This window comes from Heterocephalus glaber, unplaced genomic scaffold (assembly GCF_053883595.1).
Source record: "Heterocephalus glaber isolate CG9 unplaced genomic scaffold, H.glaber_assembly_v1.0 deba00001546, whole genome shotgun sequence".
NCBI lineage: Eukaryota > Metazoa > Chordata > Mammalia > Rodentia > Bathyergidae > Heterocephalus > Heterocephalus glaber.
In genome coordinates this window covers 3,502,816-3,525,141 of record NW_028258339.1, presented here as the reverse complement: position 1 = coordinate 3,525,141, position 22,326 = coordinate 3,502,816, and the positions used below count along the sequence as shown (strand labels likewise).

Here is a 22,326-nt window from a genome sequence, read left to right as displayed (position 1 = left end):
TTCTGTCTCATCCTTCCCAGTTGCTGGTACTACAGGTGCATCTCCATTATGCCCAGAGGTTTTTAAAATATTTTAATGATTCTTTTGTATTTATGAATTTAACTTTTTAGAATGTATACCAAGAATTTCATGCTGGACATGATGGCACATGCCTATAATCCCAGCACTGGGTGGGGGAGGCTGAGGCAGGAGGACCGTCATAAATTCAAGGCCAGCCTAGCCTACCTAAAGAGTTCAAGGCCAGCCTAAACTACATAGTGAGACCCTATTTTTTTGTTTTGTTTAGTTTTTGGTACTGGGGATCGATCTCCCGTCCTTGTGCTTGCAAGACAGGCAGCAGAACCACTGAGCTAAATCCCCGGCCCAAGACCTATTTTATCTTGGTTTTTTGTTGTTGTTGTTGTTGTTGTTGTTGTTTTGGTACTGGGGATCGAACTTGGGTCTTTGCTCTTTCGAGGCAAGCGGTGGAACCACTGAGCTAAATCCCCAGCCCCACCAAGACCTATTTTAAAAAAAAAACAAAACAAAACAAAAACAAAGTATAGGAAGAATTTCATAAACTTGTTTTCAGTGAACTGAACTGCTTTTTCTCCCCTGGTAAGTCATTAAACACATTTACTCTTTTTGTTTTGTTTTATTTTGGTTTGGCTTTTTGAGGTGATCTCGATCAGGCTGGCCTTGAACTCACTATGTAGCTCAGGCTGGCCTCAAACTCGTGGTGATCCTCCTGCCTCAGTCTCCCAAGTTCTGAGTTCTGAGATTACAGGTGTGCACCATTACACCTTGCTACATTTACTTTTTTTTTTTTTTTTTTTGGTACCGGGGATCGAACTCGTGGCCTTGCGCTGCTACATTTACTCTTGTAGGTGAAAATTTCTCATCTAGAATATTGCTAACTTTTTCAATTTGCCACTTTTTTTTTTTTTGCTACTGGCTTGCCAGGCAGGCGCTGTGCCACTGAGCTAAATCCAGACCCAATTTGCCACTTTTTTCAGTTTCAATTCTTTTGTGTGTGAGGTTCCGGGGATGGAATTCAGAGTTAAATGTAGAGTATGCTAGTCAAGTGCTCTACCACTGAGCTGCACAGGCAGCCCTTAACATAATTCTTTCTGTACCTTTCCTTCTGGTATATGAAGGGCTTGTTTTGTTTTGTTTATTTGTTTGGTAAGACAGGGTCTTGCCATGTAGTTCAGGCTGGACTTGAAATCACTATGAAGCCCACACCAGCCTTGAACTTGCAGGGATTCTCCTGCCTCAGCCTCCTGAGTGCTGGGATCACAGGGCATGCGCCATCATGCCCGGCAGAGGTTGCATATTACAGCAATGTAATTCATGCACAAAAATCTTCACATATCTTGCCGGATATGGTGGAGCACGCCTATAACCCCAGCACTCGGGAGGCTGAGGCTGGAGGATCGCCATGAGTTCAAGGCCAGCCTGAATTTACATAGCAAGACCCTGTCTCAAAAAATCAATCAATCAATCAATCAATCAATGCAATTTCTTATACTGGACAGGTGGTGGCAAATACAGAAAATGCCTCAATTTATTTTGTGGGTTCAACTGTTTCTTGGGCCTTAAGGGTAGTCTGAAATCTCTATTGAAAGGGCAAATAGGGGCCGGGGATTTAGCTTAGTGGTTTCAAAGCCTGCTGCACAAGTGCAAGGACCCAAGTTCGATCCCCCGTACCAAAAAAAAGAAGAAAAGAAAGAAAGGGCAAATAACTTTGGGAAACACCTAAAAAGCGCCTGAAGGTAAAGTCATCACGGTAATGTGTTCCCGATTTTAACACAATGAACCTCTTTAAATTGCTTGTTTGTTAAAGAGCAAGAAACCTGGGGCAGTGCTCAGTGCTATTTAAGCAGAGTGCCCCCAGCATTCTACCATCCGGGGTGGGCAGGTTTGAGAGTGCCTTCACGGGCGTGATATTCAGCTGTTCCTCATTTGGTAATTTAGCGGAAGATCTTGGAAAAAGAAAACAAGAATGGAGTCATGCACTCTGGCCAGCGCCTTAGTCTCAGTGACAATGCAACAGTACGCCAGAGTGCGAGCTGGAGAGCAGTCTTTGAAACACAAGGAGGGCCTGTCTCAAAAAAACACAACGGTGTAATTCCTCCTTTGGGGTTACTGAGAGGTGGCTTGGAGTTCGATAAGTCTTTCTAACACTGCAGAGTACTGAGAAGTCCAGGCCAACTTTCAACATTCTACACTTGATCTTAGCCAAAAGGCCAAGAAGCAATAACTTTCTTTTTTGTTGTTGTTTGTTTTTGGTACTGGGGATTGAACTCGGGACCTTGTGCTTTCGCAGCAGGCACCGGAACCACTGAGCTAAATCCCCAGCCCAAGAAGTGATAACTTTCAACATTCTTAAGCCAAATCATGAGACAGTCTTCAGCATGCATTAACTAGTTTCTTTGTGAGAAAAAAAATACCTCTTGCAGATCCATGGGACAAGAAACACATTTGCAGTGAAAATTGAACAGAAGTCAGGAAAATAGCTGTTGGTGATTTGGTCAGGTGGGTTTTTGTTATTGTTGTAGGAGCATTTGATTTGCAGTGTGTTTTGTGTGGTATATAATAACAAATTAGTTAGATTTGGGAGCCATTCAAACCAAGTTGCCAACATCCTTTTTGCTATTGTGCCAGTTAATACTCAGGGTCTCATTCAATGTAATTACACAGAGATCATCAAATGTAGGAGGAAACCAGCAGATAAATAACATTTTGGTAGGAGAAGACTAGACCAGTGTTCCACCTCTAGGCTTGATTGCCATCAACCTGCCTGGAGCTCTTTAGGGTTTCAGATCTTAACTGGGCACCTGACTTGATTTCATGGATTCCTGACTCCTAGCATTTAATGACTGTTTCTCCCTTCAGTCCCTTTTATTTCAGAAATAATTGTTTCAAAAATACACAAAACTAGGGGCCGGGGATATTAGCTCAGTGGTGCCACGCTTGCCTCACAAGCGCAAGGTCTTGAGTTTGAGCCCCGGTACCAAAAAAAAAAAAGGGCCGGGGATTTAGCTTAGTGGTTTCGCCACCTGCTGTGCAAGCACAAGGATCCAAGTTCAATCCCTGGTACCAAAAAAAAAAAAAAAAAAAAAGAATGCTCTCAAAAATACACAAAACAGCCAGGAATGGTGGTGCACGCCTGTAACCCCAGCACTCAGGAGGCTGAGGCAGGAGGATTGCCATGAGTTCGAGGCCTGCCTGGACTACAGAGCAAAACCCTGTCTAAAAAAAAAAAAGAATAATCACTGAACATAAGTCGTATGTTCATATTTTATAACTTTCTAGAAGTGTGTGTGTGTGTGTGTGTGTGTGTGTGTGTGTGTGTGTGGTGCTAGTATAACTAGCTCTGCAAAATGGAACTTTAAAAGTTAGACTTTCTCCTTTAGGGACAAGTGGCTCCTTTAAACCTCCTTAGGCCTAGGGCATAATGGCTCCCTCACCTCTTCCTCACCCCAGAGGATTGGAGAGAATATTTGGACCCTGGCACTCCAAAGGGAGGGAGAGGTCTGGGTCCAGGAGAGGATGTTACTAGCCTGAACCTATGAATTGTTCCATTGTATTCTCTTCCACACAGTTCCTTGCTATAAAAAACCCCAACACACCTGTACATGGTGAGATGGTGATTTGAGCAAATGGACCCCTCCATTTTCTCAAAATTAATTTTACCCAAACAAATGGCCTCCTTTGATTTGGTCAGTGGTGAGCGGACAAACCTGAGCATATGGAACTGAGTGGTCCGTAGCACTAGGGATAGAACCCGGGGCCTTGAGCATGCTGAGCACATGCTATACAATTGAGCTACATCCCCAGCTCTTATAATTGTTTGTATGCATGTTTACACATTTTAATTTTTTTAATCAAAAGTGAAGTATTGCTGGGCTTGGTGGTACACACCTGTAGTCCCAACACTCTGGGAGGCTGACCCAGGAGGATCATAAATTCAAGCCCAGCCTGGGCAATTTAGTGACTTAGCAAGGACCTACCTCAAAATAAAATTTTTTTTAAAAAGTGTTGGGGATGGGCTGGGCATGGTGGTGTATACTTGTAATCCTAGCACCCAGGAGGCTGAGGCAGGAGGATGGCTGGAGTTCGAGGCCAGCCTGAGCTACATAGCAAGATCCTGTCTTAATAAAACAAAACAAAAAAGTGTTGGGGCTGGCTGCCATCCCAGGCTCCTAGGGCAGAGAAGGTGAGCCAGTCCCAGAACCCGAAAGGAAGCTCCCGAGGGAAGGTGAGCCTCATGGGCGCCAGAAGCACCCCCCCCCCCATGGAAATGATAAAACACGTAAGCAAGCCTCAAAAACAGAGTTCCAGATCACCTACAGCAACCCCAAAGGGAAACGAGATGGAATCATCTGATACTCAACCACCTGGACTCTCTGAACTGGCAACAAAAGAGGATCTGGGAAAAATGAAATCAGAAATAATTACTCAGATAACAGCAAAGATTTTGCTCATGCTGCAAGACATGATTAATAAATCTAGAGAGGACACAGATAAAAAAATAGAGGATCTGAGGAACATGATGGAATCCCAACATAGGAAACAAATGGAATCCATAAAACAGATACAAACAGATTTCCAAGAGATTAAAAACTCCATGGAAAGTCTGTGCAGCAGAATGAACCAATGTGAGGATAGAATTTCACATACAGAAGATAAGACTGCAATTAGTGAGGAGGAAAAGAAAAATTGCTTTGAAATTGTAAGGGAACACGAGAAGTCAATCCAGCAGCTGCTAGATGATGCAAAGAAGAATAACATAAGACTGATTGGAGTCAATGAAGAAACAGGAGAGAGTGCAGATGACACAAAAAATCTGTTCACAGAAGTGATGGCAGAAAACTTCCCAAGGAGGGGGAAGGAACTTGACATACAGATAAGTGAGGCATATAGGACTCCAGCTAGCCTTAACCAAAAAAAATCTACACATAGGCATATAATAGTTAGGATTTCAGAAATCCAACAGAAGAACAAAATTCTACAAGCAGTGAGAGAGAAGAAACAAATCACATACAAAGGAAAGCCCATCAGAATCACAGCAGACTTCTCAATGCAAACCCTCAAGGCAAGAAGAGCTTGGAGTGATGTATTTCAAGCCCTAAAGGAAAACAGCCTCCAACCCAGATTGATGTACCCTGCAAAACTATCTTTCAAAATTGATGGAGAAATAAGATACTTTCATGAAAAAGAGCACCTCAGAAACTTCATGAATACCAAACCGGCACTCCAAAAAATTTTAGACAGTACCCTAGGAAAAGACAATGAGGATCACAACCCCAGGAAACTCAGCAGAATGAATCCATTGGGCATGACAAATTAAATGCAAAGGGGGAGAATCCAACAAAAAGAAAAAGTCACAACAAGGCTTTTAAAACTTTGAACTTCATTTCCCTAATGAGTGTATAATTCAATCTTATTATTGTACTGATTAGTATTATCCTGATTCTAGAGTTGCACACCATTCCTTGTGCTATGCTGGCTATTTATCATCTTCTTATGTCTACATTTTAATTGGGTTGTCTATTAATGAGCTGTAAGAGTTCTTTATATATTCTGGTCATAGTTTATATGCATGATAAATATGGTCTGTTTAAGGACTACTTTTCATTTTAATGATGTCATTTAAAGTTCTAAATTTTGATGGAATCTCATTTATCAATTTTTTTTCTTTTATACATCATGTTTTTTGTATCCTAGGTAGTTCTTGCCTACCCTGAATTCATAAATATTTTCCCTTATAATTTCTTCTTAAAGTTTCATACTTTTAGGCTTTTTTATTTAGGTTCATAGATCCCTTCAAGTTATTTTCATGTATGGAAAAAAAGGGTTGAGGTTAATTTTTTATATATGGATACCAGGTGTTCTAGTGCCATTTGCTGAAAACACTATCTCTTCCTCGGCTCTTGAATTGAGTTTATATTCTATAAAATGCTAATGTTAAATAATCTTTCAAAACTCAGTGGACCATATATGTGTGGTTCTATTTCTAGATTCTCTGTTTTATTCAAATGAGCTATATGTCTTTCCTTACACCAACACTGCCTTGATTACTGTAGCTTTAGAAGAAGTCTTAAAATTAGGTACTAAACGTCTTCCAACACTGTTTTTGTTTTTGTTTTTGTTTTTAACTTTTCTAGGTCCTTTGTACTCCTACATAACTTTTAAATTTCAATATCCAATTCTTCATTTATAGCAAGTATACACAGACCTGAATTTTTATATATACCTTGTGTTTTCTAATCCTGCTAAATTCAAGTACAAGTTCTAGGGGCTCCTAGAGATTTCTTAGTATTTTCTCTGTAGATGATCATTTCATCTACATATAAAGATTTTGCTTCTGCAGTGCCAATCCTACCCTAGTTGTGTCATTTTATTGCCAGACTATTTTGGTGGGGACTAGGTTTCAAAGTTTAATCGACAGATAAAGAGTAAGCATATCTGCCCTTGTTCCCCACCTTAAGGAGAAAGCATTGTATCTTCTCTATTCATATAAGGCATTCTCGCTGGAAGTATGGAGTACATGTCTTTAATCTGTTGAGAAGTTTCTGTTCTACTTCTAGTCTCCTGATAGCTTTTACCATGAACAGCTGTAGAATTTAGTCCAATACTCTTTCTCCAACTAGTGACAGGATCATATGGCTTTTTCCTTTCCTCTGTTAAAATGATGACTTTTGGGGGTGGATCTTCCAATGCTGAACCAACACTGCCATCCCTATAACAAAACCACTTTCTACATCCTGCCAGATCTGACTTCCAATAGCTTGTTTTGTTAAACAAATTTCTATCTATGTTCACACTTTTTTCTCCTATTATCTTTATCCAGTTTTAGGATTAGCACAATGTTGAGTTCCTAAAATGAGGGGAGAAGTGTTCCTTCTTTTTTCTGCTTTGTTTGAGATAATTTATCAGTTAAAATGTTTATGAGCCTGCTGTTGTCACATAGGTAGGTTTTCAAGCTAGGAATATACTTTCTTTAATAGGTGCTATTCAATTTTATATTTCCTCCAGAGTTAGTTTCATTAATTTGTCTTCCAAGGTACTTCTTAGAAGTTGTCAAATTTATTTCAAAAAAGATTTTTCTAATATGCTTTCTATATCCTTTTAAATTCTGTAAAATCTGAAAAAAAAATGTTGGGCTTGTAGCTCAGTGTAAAGGCACTGGGTTCAATCCCTAGTAGTGTTTAAAAAAAGTGGTCGTACTCTACCTACTACTCATAACCAGTTCTTGTTTTTGTGGTCCTGGAGATAGAATCCAGGGCCTTGACATTCAGCTACATCCTCAGCCCTTTTCATTTTTTATTTTGAGACAGGGTCTCCCTAAGTTGCTAAGTTGCCAAGCTGGGCTGGAACTTCTCAGCCTCTGCCTCAGCCTCCCAGTGCTGGGATGACAGGTGTGAGCCACCACGTCAAGGACCAGCTGGTCTTATAACATGTTATTTCTCTGTGTCATTAAATAATTACACACATATATTATATAAAATCTACTGTTATAAACTAGTCACCCTACAGTGCTTAGAGCATTAGTTTATCTCTCCTCTCTCAGTGTCTCTGGTTTGTTTTGTTAGCCAACCTCACTCTATCCCGCCCCTGCACTTCCAGCCTATTCTACTGTCTCCTAGGAGATCAATATTTTAGTTTTGAGAAATGACAAATGTTTGAGGACATGGAAATGCTAATCACTCCAATTTGATCATTACACATTGTGTTCATGTATTAAGTTATCATGAACTTAAATATACACAGTGCTCAGTAAATATGCACAATTATGTCTCAATTAAAAGCAATTTTCTTTCCTCCAAAAACCAAGAAACAAAAAACAACCAACATCTTGGTTGCAGTGGCTGATGTTTCTCTCAGTGTTATCCCACCAAGGCCAGTTGGGCTCCATCCTCTACTCCAGCCCTGGAGAGCCCGAAAAATCCTAATCTGAGGGCTTGGATCAAGAATCCCATAGGATACCAGGAAGGAGGGTTTCCAGGAAGGAGGACATTGGAACCAGTCTGGAATGGAAGCGTGACAGAGAGGTCGTAGTGCCCGGACACCCCACCCCGCCCCAGCCCTCCCCTCCAGTCACCAAAGCCCGGCCTGGCCCCCGCTGATTCCCTTATCTGCCCACTCCCAGCTGCCTCCCTGCTGGCTGAACTGTTGCCGCAGGCTTCTGGGCCTGTGCCCCCTCCGCTGGGATGGGGGAGGGAATGGGGTGAGGCCTGGCCTCAGAGGCACCCTCTCCCCACCCTTATTTCCTTTCCTGAGCCCGCTGTCTCCACCAGGAATGAAGACATGAGGTCCAAGTCCCATGCCAAATCGGTGTCTTAGACATGCGTCTCGCTTGCCTTCCCCACGAGGACCTACCTCGGATCTCGTGTTTGTAATAATGATGGCGATGCTGAGTAGCCTGTACAGCCTATGCCTCTGATGGCATCCCAGACAGGCCCTGTGCTGAGGGCTTGCACTGGATGAAGGAGCAAGGGGAGAATGTGTGATTATATCCATTCTCCAGGTAAAGCAACTGAGGTTCCAAATGCAGTTTGCCCAGGAATCAGGCAGCAAACGTGTATGTGAGCTGGGGCCTTGGAAAAACTGCTTTGGTCCGGGCACTCCCGTCCCCAGAGTCTGGAAGGTGGGGGTAATCAGACACATCTACCCCACAGGCATCTGGGGAGACAGGGAAGAAACCGCACAGAAAGCTCTTAGTACAATGCCTGTGGTCTCTCAGTAAATCAAGTGGCTCCTGTTACTACATTCATGCTAGTAAAAGCAGTAACTGTTGTTATTAGGTACATTTTTTCCAGTACCAGGAATCCAACTCAGGACCTTTAGCTTGCCAGGCAAGCATGGCACCACTGAGCTACATCCCTGGCCCTTACTGTTGTTATTAGAGTTAGCAAGGATAATAATTAGTTTTAGGGCTGGGGCATGTAGCTCAGCAGAGGAGCATTTGCCTAACATATAGAAGGGCCTAGGGTTCCATCCCCAGCACCACACACAAAAATAAATCAATAATAATAGTTTTAGAATTAGTGTTAAGTACAGTATTACCACTAGATTAGAATTAGTATTAGATTAGTAATACTATTGAAATTAGTATTAGTATTAGCGCTAGTATCAATATTAGAATATCAGCTGTACCATTGGTGTCAGCATTGTATTAGTATTAGAATTGGTAGTAGTACTCTTGAGAAAGGACCTAGTGCTATCCCTTGCCTACAACAAGTACTCACTGAATAAACAAAAATGTTTAACACTTATTAAGGTTGCAGATTCATGTGAGTTAAAAACCACTTAGCATAGATTCATATGCCTGTAGTTTCCCCAGTCAACTTGTGGGGCCTGCATCATTTTGTTTTTGCTTTTGTTTGAGCCAGGGTCTCACTATGTATTTCAGGCTTGCCTTGAACTCATGGCAATCCTCCTGCCTCAGCCTCTTGAGTGCTGGGATTACAGGTGTGTGCCACCTCGCCCAGTTGGCCTGCACCATTATTGCTCTGTTTTTTAGTAGGAGGAATGGAGGTGGGGACATAAATCATCCAGGTCCCTCACAGGCTGGAAGCACCCTCCTAGGGTCCTTGTTTTCCTTCTTACTGACAGGACTCAGCACAGGGTATGGCACACAGCAGGAGGTCGACCAGTGGGCCCAATGCTAAGTCTGGGTTTGCTCTCTCCCTCCCTCTGAAACCTCCAATTTTGCATCCGATGACCCAGAGGTTGAGAGGTGAGAATGGTCAGCTCCCTCTGGGGTGGGTGACTGCGGTGACCGCCCTGATCTTGGACTCCATCCTTGCCTCTGCCCTCTGCAGGCCTCAGTCTCTCTCCCTGTAGAATGGGTGATTGGTAGAGCTCCTTGCCCTATTGAATTCCATGGCCATGACTGGGGACCCTTCTCCCTGCCCTGTGGGGACCCATGTCAGACACCTACAGTGTGCTTCCGTGTGCATGTGTGTGTTAGGTGACATTAGATGGAGAAAGTGCTCAGAACAGGCCTATGCAGGTCTACGTCAGTGTGGCTGCGGCTGTTAATACTCAGGAGAGGGCAGGCTGAGGACACAGCCTTATAGATCCACGTGTCCACACCCTGTCCCACCTGCTCCACTGCCACATGGGGCCTAGACCCCGGCTGGAACCTCTCTGTCTCTGTGCCCGTCTCTACGACATCGGCTCTATCTTCTTTCCCGATTTCTCCACCTGTGTCCTTGCCTCTGCCATTTTCCAGTTTTCTCTTGCACCTTCTGTCCGTCTCTCATTCTCTCTTTGCCCTTCTACCTATGTGTCTTTAGCAGTGCCCTGCTTCTCTGTATGTCCCTCCTTTCCTTCTGTGCGCTCTCTGTCTCCTGCCACCTCTGTCTTTTCCTCTATCTCTGGCCCTGTCTCCTGATTTCCATCTCTGTTTATCTCTGTTCCTCTCTGTTTCTGTCTCCCCTCCATCCTTTCCCTTCCCCACTGCCCCCCCCCCCCATATCCCATTCCCCCAGAACTCACAGGGAAACCAACCCTGGGGGTCACCTTAGTTTCCCGCCTCCAAGGTAGTATGGCGGGCAACAAGTCCACTGTCCCTGGGTGCCCCCCCCACCCCCAAGACAGCCTGTTATTGTGGTGCCAACAGCCACAGTGGCCTCCATCTGATAAGACTTATCTGCTGGCCCAGGGCAGGCCCGCGCTGGCGTAAGCCCCAGCACAGAGGAGGCCGCCAGGGAGCCAAGAGCCCAGCCGGAGCCAGAGCGAGGCTGAGCCCTCGATGCTTCCCACCAGCCCTGGCTGAGCCCCCCAGCCGGGTCGGTACGGTGTCCCACAGGCTCTGGTTCAAAGCCTCCTGCACCTCTGAGCCTCATTATTCTTGCCTGTAAAATGGGTACGGCTATATCCCTCCTCTCCAGAGGCCAGGAGGGCTCACATACATGAGGGTCCAGCCCACACTTGGCCTGGCACACAGTTCTGGCCTCCCTCTCTGAAAAGCCCAGTGGAATCATGAATCCATATCTGCTGTTTTCAATTATCTTGGTTTCAGTTCATGTTGCTCGGTTGGACACTGAAGTCCACAGGAGCCCAAGTCAAGTGGGATTTGAGAATCCACTGGGTGGGCAGGTAGTTTGGGCAAGGTCCCCCAGTGCCCAAGAGGTGCCCCACAAGCGGGGAGCACGCCCCCTCCCCTGACCTGCCCCACCCACTGGGGCACCAGCCACTCCCTGGGGAGGAGGGAGGAGGGAGAAGAGAGGGCGGGCAGGAGGGAGGGAGCCTCAAAGGCCAAGGCCAGCCGGGACACCCATTGGGATCACACTGAGCTCTCCACATCCCCAAGGTGGCTGAACCCTCCGCACCAACCTGCCCAGGTCAGTCTCAGCCCCGCAAGAGTCCCCAGCAAGGAAAACCCTGACCTGTGCCCCAACCTCACAGCTGCTCCCCAAGCCTGCTCCAGGCTGCCCTACCCACTGCATGAGTGTTGGCCACCCCGAACTCCACAGCTCCTCAGACTCACTTGTCTCTCCAGATCCGCCCCACAGCCCGCCTCTCTCTGTCCTGGCATCCACCCGCTAATTCCAAGATCCTGATATCCCTCTGCTCCTTTAACTTTCCTCCTCACACCCCTGGTCTACCTCCCCTAAACACCAGCTCTCCCCCTCAAAACATCCCTTTGCCTCTCAAAAACCCTATCCTGGCCCCAAATCTGATTTCCACTCACCCAAATTTGTTTCTGTCTCCTGAGTTCTTTCTTTCCCAAAAATCTCACTTCCACTCCCCCAAGGCTATTTCTGCTCCCAAACTCCTGACCTGCTCCACAACACCCTTGTCTCTGCCTCAAGTTCTCTCTGGTCCCCCAAACCTGTCTCTGACCTGCCAAACCCTAAAGCTTACCCCTATCGCTGCCTCTCAAACCCTGTTCTTATTCCCCAAACCATTTCTCTCTCCCAAGCCCCTGCCTGCTCACCACGATGTCTTTGTTTCTCCGAACACTAAGTCTGCTCCCACCAGATCTGTTCTGCTGCATAAGCCCTGCTGTCTGTCTTCCATAAGCCCTAGCCCAGCCTTAAAACATATCTCTGCCCCTCAAACCGCTCTGGCCCCAAACTTTCTTATCCCAATTCTACCTGGGCTTCTCAAACCCTTCTTGTGCTTCCATGACCCATCTCCAATCATCAGCCACATTTCTGCCTGCCCAAGCTGATCTCTGACTCCTCAACTCCATCTCTGCTCCAGAAAATGCCTTGCACCCCTCCTTGCTATGACCCTCAGAATCCATGTCTGACTCTGAAACTACGTCTCTGTCAGCTTTTCCTCAGCCTCAAACTTCACCTCAGATTCCCCAAACTCCTCTCTTTTTCCTCCAACCTATTTCTGAAGCCAAAATATGTCTCTGAGCTTCTAAGCTTGCCTCTGCTCCTCAAAACCCATATTTACTTCTCCCAAACTTTATGGCTTATACCCCAAACCTTTCTCACCCTCCTTAACCCCACAGCTGACCCTCAAATGCCACCTCTAAGCCCTAAGCCCCACTTCTGCCCCCAGGCCCTCAGTCTGCTCCTTTTAGTCCTGTGAGACTCTCCCGGAGGGACTGGGTAGGATGTTACCTGGGGTGAGGGGCTGGGCCGAGGGAAGTTGAGGGTGCCAGGCCTCTGGCTGCCTCCTCTGCAGCTGGGCAAGCAGCGCTTACTCTAGTGGGGCAACTGATAAGGAGCTTTCATATCCCCCAGCCTCAGAGATAAACTTTATCTCTGTCCAGAGAGTGATAACTGGGGGTGGGGGGGGGGCTGGGCCCCTGATACAGAGGGGTGGGCAGCCCTGGACCCACCAAGGTATGAGGTACATGGGGCAGTGGAGCTGGTGGGAGATTATGGGAGGTGAGGGGGAGTGGTGACGGAGAGAGGAAGAGCAAAAGACACACATGAGACAGGGAAAGAGAACAGAGCTGGGGAGGAAAACAGACACAGGAGAAAAAGAGCAAGAGATGAAAGGGGCCAGGCGTGGTGGCGCGTGCCTGTCATCCCAGCACCCTGGGAGGCTGAAGCAGGAAGATCACAAATTAGCCACTTAGCAAGACTCTGCCTTATGAACGTCTACTGCCCCGCCCTGCCAGTTTTCTGTCCTCCCATGTCTCTCCCTGATCCCCCTCCACCTCTCTCTGCTTTCTCCTGCTTTCTCCCTCTCCACTCTTCCTTCAGTAGTTTAGTGTGAAGGCCCTGGGAGAGAGAGAGAGACAGTGAGAGAGAGAGCAGAATTGTGGAGAGACAGAGACAAAAGATTAGAGACAGAGGAAAGGGATGGGAGATGAAGTGGAGGCCAAGATGGAGAAGCAGACACTTTGTTTAAGGATAGACAGAGGGAACCCTGGGGTCAATAGGACTGTCGTTCTCAACACAGCCCAGCCTGGGTCCCTCCCTTCGCCTGTCTACACATCAGGATGGTTTGAGGGTGGCCTTCTACTCCATCTCCACTCCACCCTGAGGTGGAAATGGAGCAGGCTGGGCGGAGAACAGTTCAGTCTGCTCAGGGCCATGGGAAGAACAAGAGGCGTGGGGAGGGGCTCAAAGGGAGAGGAGCAGGGGAGACACAATGGGAGGCCTAGGGGAGAACTGCAGAGAAGTCCAGAGAAAACCACGTGGAGAGGGAGAAAGCAGGAGGGACCTAAATGTACAAAGGGAGAGTTCAGAGAGGGATGGATGGGGAGTTGGGGAGAGGCATGGAAGGACAGAAAAGTGGAGGGAACAGTAGGCATTCATAAAAACAAAGATGGACAGGGCATGGGAAGATAAGGGGAAACAGAATTAGGAAAAAGAGACCCAGGGAGACAGTGCGAGAGACACTCACAAGGCAAGACAGAGGGCCACCTCCTAGGTCTTAGTTCAGCCCCCATCACCACCTGCAATAAAGCAGATGAGGAAACTGAGGCTTGGGAATGGTGGGACTTGGAGGCTTGGGAAACCAGAACTATGGCAAGCCACCCAAGGGCAGAGGGACGGCCTCCCACCTGTCACCCTCCCCAGAGGAAGCCAGTGGCCTTGGGGTGATTTCAAAAGTTGGGCGGGGATGGCAGAGATAAGCAATGGGGGGTGCTAACCCCCCCAGGAGCAGGGAGGAACTAAAGGGGCCCTCTGTCTGCAGACCCAACGGAGGCGGGGGGAGGGGGAGGGAAGCCGGAAACCATGGGGTTTCTGAGAAAGCCGGAGGGCAAGATGCAACAGATAGACACGGAATTGGGGAGCACAGAGGGACCCCAAGGTCCTGGGAGGAGGAAACAAGGGGTTCAAGGAACCCTGGTTATGCAGCCCATCCTCTCCCCTTACAGACCCTTCTAGAGGAGGAAGAGAGGAAGGATGAGGAGGAAGAAGAGGAAGTGGAGGAGGAGTTGAGGAAGGGAGAAAAAGAGGAGGGAAAGAAGGATGAATAAAAAGGAGGGAAGAGGAAAGAGAAGGGGAGGTAAACAAAAGCAAAGAGGAGTGGAAGAAGAGATGTAGAAAGGGGAAGAGAGATGCTGTGAGATACAGAACCAGGAGGAGGGGAGAGAAGGAAGAGGAGAGAGAAGAGGAGGAAAAGAAGATGAAGTAGCAAAAAGAGGGAGAAGAGAATGAGGGTGGAAAAGGGGGAAGAAGAGGACAAAAAAGAGGAGTTGGGAGGAGAGATGGGAGAAAGGGAGAGAGAGAAAGGAAAAGGAGAGGGAATGGAAAGGAGGAAGAAGAGAGAAAGGAAGACAGGGGGCCAAGGAGAGTGGAAGGTGGAGAGGAAAGACAAATAGGCTAAGAAGAGAAAGGGGTAGAAGATGAAGGAAGGGATGATAGGAGGTGAGAAGGTATTAGAGATAAGAGATGCAGGTGTGGGAAGGGAGGAGGAGGGGAATTAGGAGGGAAAGGAGGAATATGGAGACCGAGGAGATAGACTGGGAGGAGGGAAAGGAGGAAAGAGGGCAGGTAGAGCAGGGGGGAGCAGGGGGATGTGTGTGTCTGAGGACCTTCCTGTCCTCACAGATTAACCCCCAGAGGCCCCATGGAGTTCTCTGGCCTGGGGGCCCTGGGGACCTCCGAACCCCTACCCCAGTTTGTGGATCCTGCCCTGGTGTCCTCCACACCAGAGTCGGGGGTTTTCTTCCCCTCTGGGCCTGAGGGTTTGGACGCAGCGGCCTCCTCCACGGCCCCCAGCACAGCCACTGCCGCAGCTGCCACGCTGGCCTACTACAGGGACGCTGAGGCCTACAGACACTCCCCAGGTAACTTTGCTGGCTGCATGCTGTTGGAGCCATGGAGCTCCTCAGCTAGGTTGAAATCTCACTAAGAGGTCATCTTGGAAATGGGCGGAAGCTTCTCACATGGATGTGCTGACCCCTTTCCCTAGTTATGTCCACACTTAGAAGCCAGAAGTGGTGGTGCATACCTGTAAGCCCAGCACTCTAGGAATCTGAGGCAGGAGGATTGCAAGTTCAAGTTCAGCCTGGGCAGGACTCTGTTATTAAAAAAAAAAAAAAAAAAAAAAAAAAGCCCATTACCCTATTTGGTGGGAAGCTAGTGCAGTTGCCATAGTGACCAATGGGACTCCGGATCCAGGAGTTGCCCAGGGGCCAGCAGCTGTTTTGTAGCAATCTTTTTTTTTTTGGTGGGGGGGGCGGGGGGATTCGAACTCAGGTCCTTGTGCTTTCGCAGCAGGCGGTGAAACCACTGAGCTAAATCCCCGGCCGCCAGCAGGTGTTTTGGCAACCTTTGGAAAGGCTGGAAACCTGGCCATGGTGTTGAGGCTGTTGGGCACTACTGCCCCCTGAAAGTGGGGTGATCTCAGACTGACCTCTCCCCTTCTTTCCCCCTTCCTACCCTTTCCTGACCCCAACAGTCTTTCAGGTATACCCACTGCTCAACTGTGTGGAGGGAATCCCGGGGGCCTCACCCTATGCTGGCTGGGCCTACAGCAAGACGGGGCTCTACCCTGCCACAACTGTGTGCCCCAGCCGCGAGGACTCTCCACCCCAGGCCCCGGAAGATACAGATGGCAAGAGCAGCACCAGCTTCCTGGAGACCCTGAAGACGGAGCGCCTGAGTCCAGACCTCCTCACCCTGGGGCCTGCACTGCCTTCATCACTCCCCATCTCCAGCAGTGCTTATGGGAGCCCTGACTTTTCCAGTCCCTTCTTTTCTCCTACTGGGAGCCCCCTCAATTCAACAGCCTATTCCTCCCCCAAGCTTCGTGGAAGCCTGCCGCTGCCCCCCTGTGGTGAGGGTCTTGAAAAAGGGACAGGGAGGTTGGAGGGGGCCGGTGAGGCAAAGTTAAGCTGAGCCTGGCTCCCTTTCCTTGCACTTCACCACACCAGAGGCCAGGGAGTGTGTGAACTGTGGAGCAACGGCCACTCCACTGTGGCGGAGGGACAGGACGGGTCACTACCTGTGCAATGCCTGTGGCCTCTATCACAAAATGAACGGGCAGAACAGGCCTCTCATCCGGCCCAAGAAGCGCCTGGTAAGACTGCAGGCCTGCCTCGCTGGATGGGAACCTTATCCTCAGACATACCAGAAACTGCTGCCTGCCACCCTACGTGGGAACCCAGTGCTAGTCCCATGTGGAAGCCCTGCCCTCATCCCCCCATCCCCAGCCAGGAACTGCTGCCTGTTTCCTAGATTAGCACCCAGCTCTGTATAGAAACTCCCATCCTCAACCCACCTTCAAAGGCTTCAGACAAATCCTGCCCTGGGGTGCGTCTCCCAGATGTGCAAGCTTGGCTGAATGGGGGGTGCTGCCTGGGCACTTGGATTTTTATTTATGTATTTTGCCAGTGCTGGGGATGGAGCCCAGGCATCCACATGTGCTAGGCAAGTGCTCTACTACTAAGCCACACTCTCAGCCCCAGGACATTTTTTAATTCCTCAAATGATTCTGATGTGTGCCCAAATTTGAGAACCACTGATATAGTCCTCCATAGCATACAAAATGAAAACCCTCTATCCTGGACAGGAACCCCTGCCTTCAACCTGACCACCACCTCTTGGGTCCTCTGGTCAGGTACTGCAAGCCCTGATCCCCACTTTCACCTCCCCAGAGCCCTGATCTCACACCCTGTCATCCCCCAGATTGTCAGCAAACGGGCAGGTACTCAGTGCACCAACTGCCAGACAACCACCACCACGCTGTGGCGCAGAAATGCCAGTGGAGACCCTGTGTGCAATGCCTGTGGCCTCTACTACAAGCTACACCAGGTGACCACGGCCCCTGAGCCTCAACCCTGCCTCTCCATCCTCATGCCACACTCTCCTCCTCACACAGCCCCGTTTCTACCTGAACTTTCTCCACTCCTCACAACATCTCCTCCCTCTCTCTCTCTCTCTCTCTCTCTCTCTCTCTCTCTACCAGGGATTGAACCCAGGACCTTGTGCTTGCCAGGCAGGAACGGCAACACTGAGCTACATCCCCAGCCCTCCTCTCTTCTGTCTTTTGCCTTCCCTCTCACTTTCCTTCCTGCTCTTTGCTTCCCTGCCTCCTCACTCTCTCCTTAGCTTCCTCCTTCCATCTTCTCTCCCTTTTTCCTCCTGTTCCTTCCACTCTCTTCTTCCTCTCCACTCTCTCCTCCTTCCTCCATCTCTGTCTCTTTCCTCTTCCCCACATCCAGTTACCCACTAACTTCTATCCCTTTACTGTAGGCCTTTGTTAGCTCCTGTCAGCCTTGAGACTTTCCAACCACAGGCCCTCACCCACTTTGAGTCCTAAGAGTGGTATCTGTGCCAGCCCCTGGGGCACATTCCCATAGTCCTTGAACCAAGTCCCTATTCATAGGGAAGTGGGATGGAAAGGCTCTCCCTGGCCCAGACAAACACAAAGGGCTGGAGCTGGGAACAACCATGGCCTTCCTTTTGGCAGGTGAACCGACCACTGACCATGAGGAAGGACGGTATTCAGACCCGGAACCGCAAGGCGTCTGGAAAAGGGAAAAAGAAGCGAGGATCGAGTCTAGGAGGAGCAGCATCAGCAGAAGGACAAGCTGGTGGCTTCATGGTGGTGGCAGGTGGCAGTGGTAGTGGGAATTGTGGGGAGGTGGCCTCAGGTTTGACACTGGGACCCCCAGGTACTGCCCATCTCTATCAAGGCCTGGGCCCCGTGGTGCTGTCAGGGCCTGTTAGCCACCTTATGCCTTTCCCAGGCCCTTTGCTGGGCTCACCCACAGGTTCCTTCTCCACAGGCCCAGTGCCTCCCACCACCAGCACCACTGTGGTGGCACCACTAAGTTCCTGAGGGCACAGAGCATGGCCTCAGGGGACAGGGATGGTGTCCTCTCTTACAGCCAGCAGTCTATGCAACCCAATTGTCTGGGCCTCATATACGCCCTGGCCTGGATCTTCAAAGTTTTTGTAAAATAAAATAATAATAAAACTAGAACTGTGGATCTGTGTGTGACTGAGTAAACGGCATTGTTAATGTGGGGTGTGTGGCCGCATGTGCTTCTCATGACAGCAGTTGGCTAAAATGTACAGCCAGCATGATGGTGGGTGAGGTGGCCTGTGTGACCCTTTGTGACCGAGTTGATGTACAAATGTAACAATATATCCAAGACTCTGTGGAGAGCGTTCAATGGTTCCATATATCATGGTGAGATGACATGTGACCAGCTAACTGGGGATGAGGCAGTGTGAGATGCCATGTATGGCACCAGGTGACCTGAGGACAGCATGTAGAAGTGTCTATACAATATTGGTGAGGAGGAAGCACGTGGGGCTGTAGTGGTGCAGTTGTGCATGACTCTGGATGGTCTCTAAGACAGTGTGAGAGCACATCCTGCACTGGGCACAGAATCTGCAGGATACACATCTTCGGAATGTTGAGCCAGAAGTGTGTGACTGTGTGAAGATGGGACAGTATGACTGTGAGGAGTTGAGAACAGCAGTATTTCCCCGCCAGTCTTGCATCTGTGTGGGTGTGTATGTGTGTATCTGTGTGGCATGTGCCTTGTCACAGTGCCTCTGAGTGGCTGACAATGTTTGTTTATGGAGGTATCAACAGGCATAGTTTCTCAGGTGTCAGGGAACTTTAGCCTTGGAGAGAGCAAAGTGAAGAATTGTCAGGCTGGGATTGGTAGCTGCCAGGGTCAGAAGGCCAGTGCTGGAGGTTGGGGTGTTTGCCATACCTTCTGGTCAGTTATCTCATCACCCTTGGCCAAGCTCCTTAGCCTGCAGCTCCGTGGAAAATGGAAGAGAATGATGGGGGAGATCAGGACATGAGATAGGAAGTTCCACACAGTGCCAGCATCCTCCCCAACAAACCTGCTCACTTGAATGAACTGCTCCCCTCAAAGCCAAATCTGTCTTTCAATTTAACAAGCACATAGGAACATACTCTTGAGTTGGGGACATCCTAAGGAGGACAGGTCTTAGGCACATCCAGGCAACACAGCTCAGCAAGGGGCCGGGTCAGACAGTCTTGACAGTTCATCTTGACCTCTCATCCAGCTGCTGCCCATAGCAAATGGCACCATTTCCAGAGGGCTCACAGTGGGGTTGGATGACAGGCTGGGGGTCTTTGGTAGCTTTAGTTCATTAATACTTGAAGAAAAAAAAATGCCAAGAGAAAAGAACCCTCATACTCATTTCACTCGTGAAAGTGAGGCCTTGCCCTGACCACACCAATTTAAGGAGTGTTATTTACAGTCTGCATGTAAGTGTTATTTATACTTGATTGAGCTGCTTCTCTATGCCTTCTTCCCTAGAGCTTCAGAGATGGGAATTTTGAGAGCCCATGGATCCTGAGCATATTATGGATAAGCAGCTGTCCCCATGGAACAACATCCCGTCATCCAGTTGTCACAGCAGTGCCGCAGAATAGCCCAATGCAACAGCCTATGCTCCCTTCCAGGGACTGCCCAGAATGGCCCTGATATGTAAAGCCACACCCTGCAGGAACTCCCATATTCTCACATGCATTTTTTTTGCAGTGTTGGGAATGGAACCCAGGGCCTTGCACATGTTAGGCCAGCGCTCTGTGCTGATCTATATCCTCAACTCTGCTTTAAAATTTTATTCTGAGACAGGGTCTCGCTCAGTTGCCCAGGCTGGCTTCCTTGACCTTATCTTGACCAGCAACTTCACTCAGAAGCAGTGCTGGACAGGTCCTGTCCCCTACAGTAACAGTTGCCCCAGCCTGAGACAGGGGGCTGGATCTGAATCTCTAAGGGAACCTTTCTCTAATTATCAACAGAAAGCCCATTCTGGTCCTGGGCAGGAACATATCACCATCTTGAAGAGAAGGCCCTTGTCCTCCCCCAGCATAGAAGCTCTGCTCAGCCCAATTAGGAATCTCTGAAATCACACTGTAAGGAATGCCCCCATCAAGGGCTGGGGATTTAACTCAGCGGTTCCACCTGCCTTGCAATCAGAAGGACCCGAGTTCGATCCCCGGTACTAAAAAAAGAAAGCCCCCCCCCATCAAGGTCCAGAGTTCGATCCCCAGTACAAAAAAAAAAAAAAACCAAAAAGGAAGGCCCCACACCATCCCCAGTGGGAATACCACTGTCCTCAAGCTGGGTGGCAGCCTCACTCTCCAGGAAGCATCTGAGATACACCTCACTCATAAACCAAATTCTGAACCACAGCCCTGGCTCTCTTTACAGAAATTCCCATCTTCAACCCCTTTAGGAACCCAGACTATGTGTGGAACCCTTGCCCTCATCATTGGCAATGACCCTTGACATCACTCTGTACAACAGTCCTGGATCACGCACCTACCCTGTGGCATCCCTAGGAATCTAGGATCCAACTTGCAACATGAACCTCAGTCTGGAACTTGTATAGAAAGCCTTTTCCTGACCATGTGGCTGGAACACCAGGCCCATCTTTTACTCTGAACCCCAACTTATCTTTATTTTTTTCAGTAGCACTAGGGATTGAACCTAGAGCCTTCTCACTGAGCTACCTTTACCCAGTATCCTATCTTTTTTTTTTTTTTTGGTACCAGGGATCAAACTCGGGTCCTTGCGCTTGTGAGGCAGGCGGCAGAACCACTGAGTTAAATCCTCGACCCTAATTTATTTTGGTTTTTTCTCTCCTCTCTCTTTATTTATTCAATTTTTTGGTACCAGGAATCGAACTTTGGACCTTGTGCTTGCAAGGCAGGCTCAGCATCACTGAGCTTAATCCCTGCCCCTCCCCCTTTATTTTGAGACAAACTTGCCATCTCCTGACTCTCAGCCTCCCAAAGTGCTGGGTTACAGGCCAGGGCCACTGTGCCCTGCCTGACTTATCCTAAAGGCAACTATGGCTTCACCTGGCATAGCACCCCTCCCCACTGCATGGCTTCTATGTGTTGAGGCTGACAAGGCCCCCCATCCTCTCCTTGCATTAGCTCCCCTTCCCTGATCCTTTACAGGAAGCCTGGCTGTACAAGTGTACCAGGATCTCTGACTTGATTTTCTGTAGAAAACTTTTCCTGGTCATGTATGATGGCACATACAGCACTCTTGGAGGTTAAGGCAGGAGGATTCTAAATTCAAGCCAAGCCTGGGCAATTTAGTAACTTTTATTTATTTATTTATGTTTTTTTTTGAGACAGGGTTTCACTATGTAGTTCAGGCTGGTCTTGAACGCACCACGTAGCCCAGGCTGGCCTTGAACTCATAACAATCCTCTTGCCTCAGCGTCCGAGAGCTGGGATTACAGGCCTGCACCCCCCACACCCAGCAACAATTTAGCAATTTTGTGAGACTCTGTTTCAAAATTTAAAAAAGGGCTAGGAATGTAGCTCAGTGCAAGACCTGGAGTTTAATCCCCAGAAGAAAAGAAAACCTCTTTGCTGAATCTCAACTGAAATCCTTCACATATTTACAGGAATCTCTCCTGACGTAACACAAGAAGCCCTGATGGGATTCTCTGTAATAGCTTTTGCCCTGGTAGCCCTGTCCTCAGCCTGCACAGGAACCACTGTCCTGACCCCACAGAAGAAACACTAACCTGAATAGCTGAAGGAACCAGGGTTCAAAATCTGCAGGGACCCTCCTATATGATTCCCAGCAGGAACTGTGTCCTAAGCTGCTACAGAAACCCCTGCCTTTATGCTCAGTGGGAACCTTTGGTTTGGCTCTTTAGAGGAATCCAAGAAATGAATTCGTGTAAAACTCCTGCACTGTAGGGGAACCTGCTCTGATTTTGTTAAACCCATAATCTAAACCAGGCATGGTGGTACATGTCTATAGTCCCAGCTACTTGGCTCTTTTGTTGTTGTTGTTTTTGTTATTTGCAGTGCTGAGGATCAAACCTAGGGTCTCACACATGCTAGGCAAGTGCTCTACCATGAGTTAAATTTCTAGCCTTAGGATTCTGATATTTTCCTCTTTTTCTGTTCTTTTTTCTTTTCTTCTGCTGTGCTGGG

The 22,326-nt window shown here is 48.2% G+C and overlaps 1 protein-coding gene across 1 annotated transcript; it reads left to right on the top strand.

Moving 5' to 3' along the window:
- Positions 1–11,248: 11,248 nt before the first annotated feature.
- Gata1 (GATA binding protein 1) lies at positions 11,249–18,343 on the top strand. Its single transcript, XM_004871954.3, has 6 exons — positions 11,249–11,339; positions 14,967–15,205; positions 15,820–16,197; positions 16,295–16,440; positions 17,049–17,174; positions 17,833–18,343. The coding sequence occupies exons 2-6, from the start codon at positions 14,986–14,988 to the stop codon at positions 18,202–18,204; spliced, it is 1,242 nt and encodes a 413-aa protein (XP_004872011.1). The 5' UTR covers positions 11,249–11,339; positions 14,967–14,985; the 3' UTR covers positions 18,205–18,343.
- Positions 18,344–22,326: the final 3,983 nt, after the last annotated feature.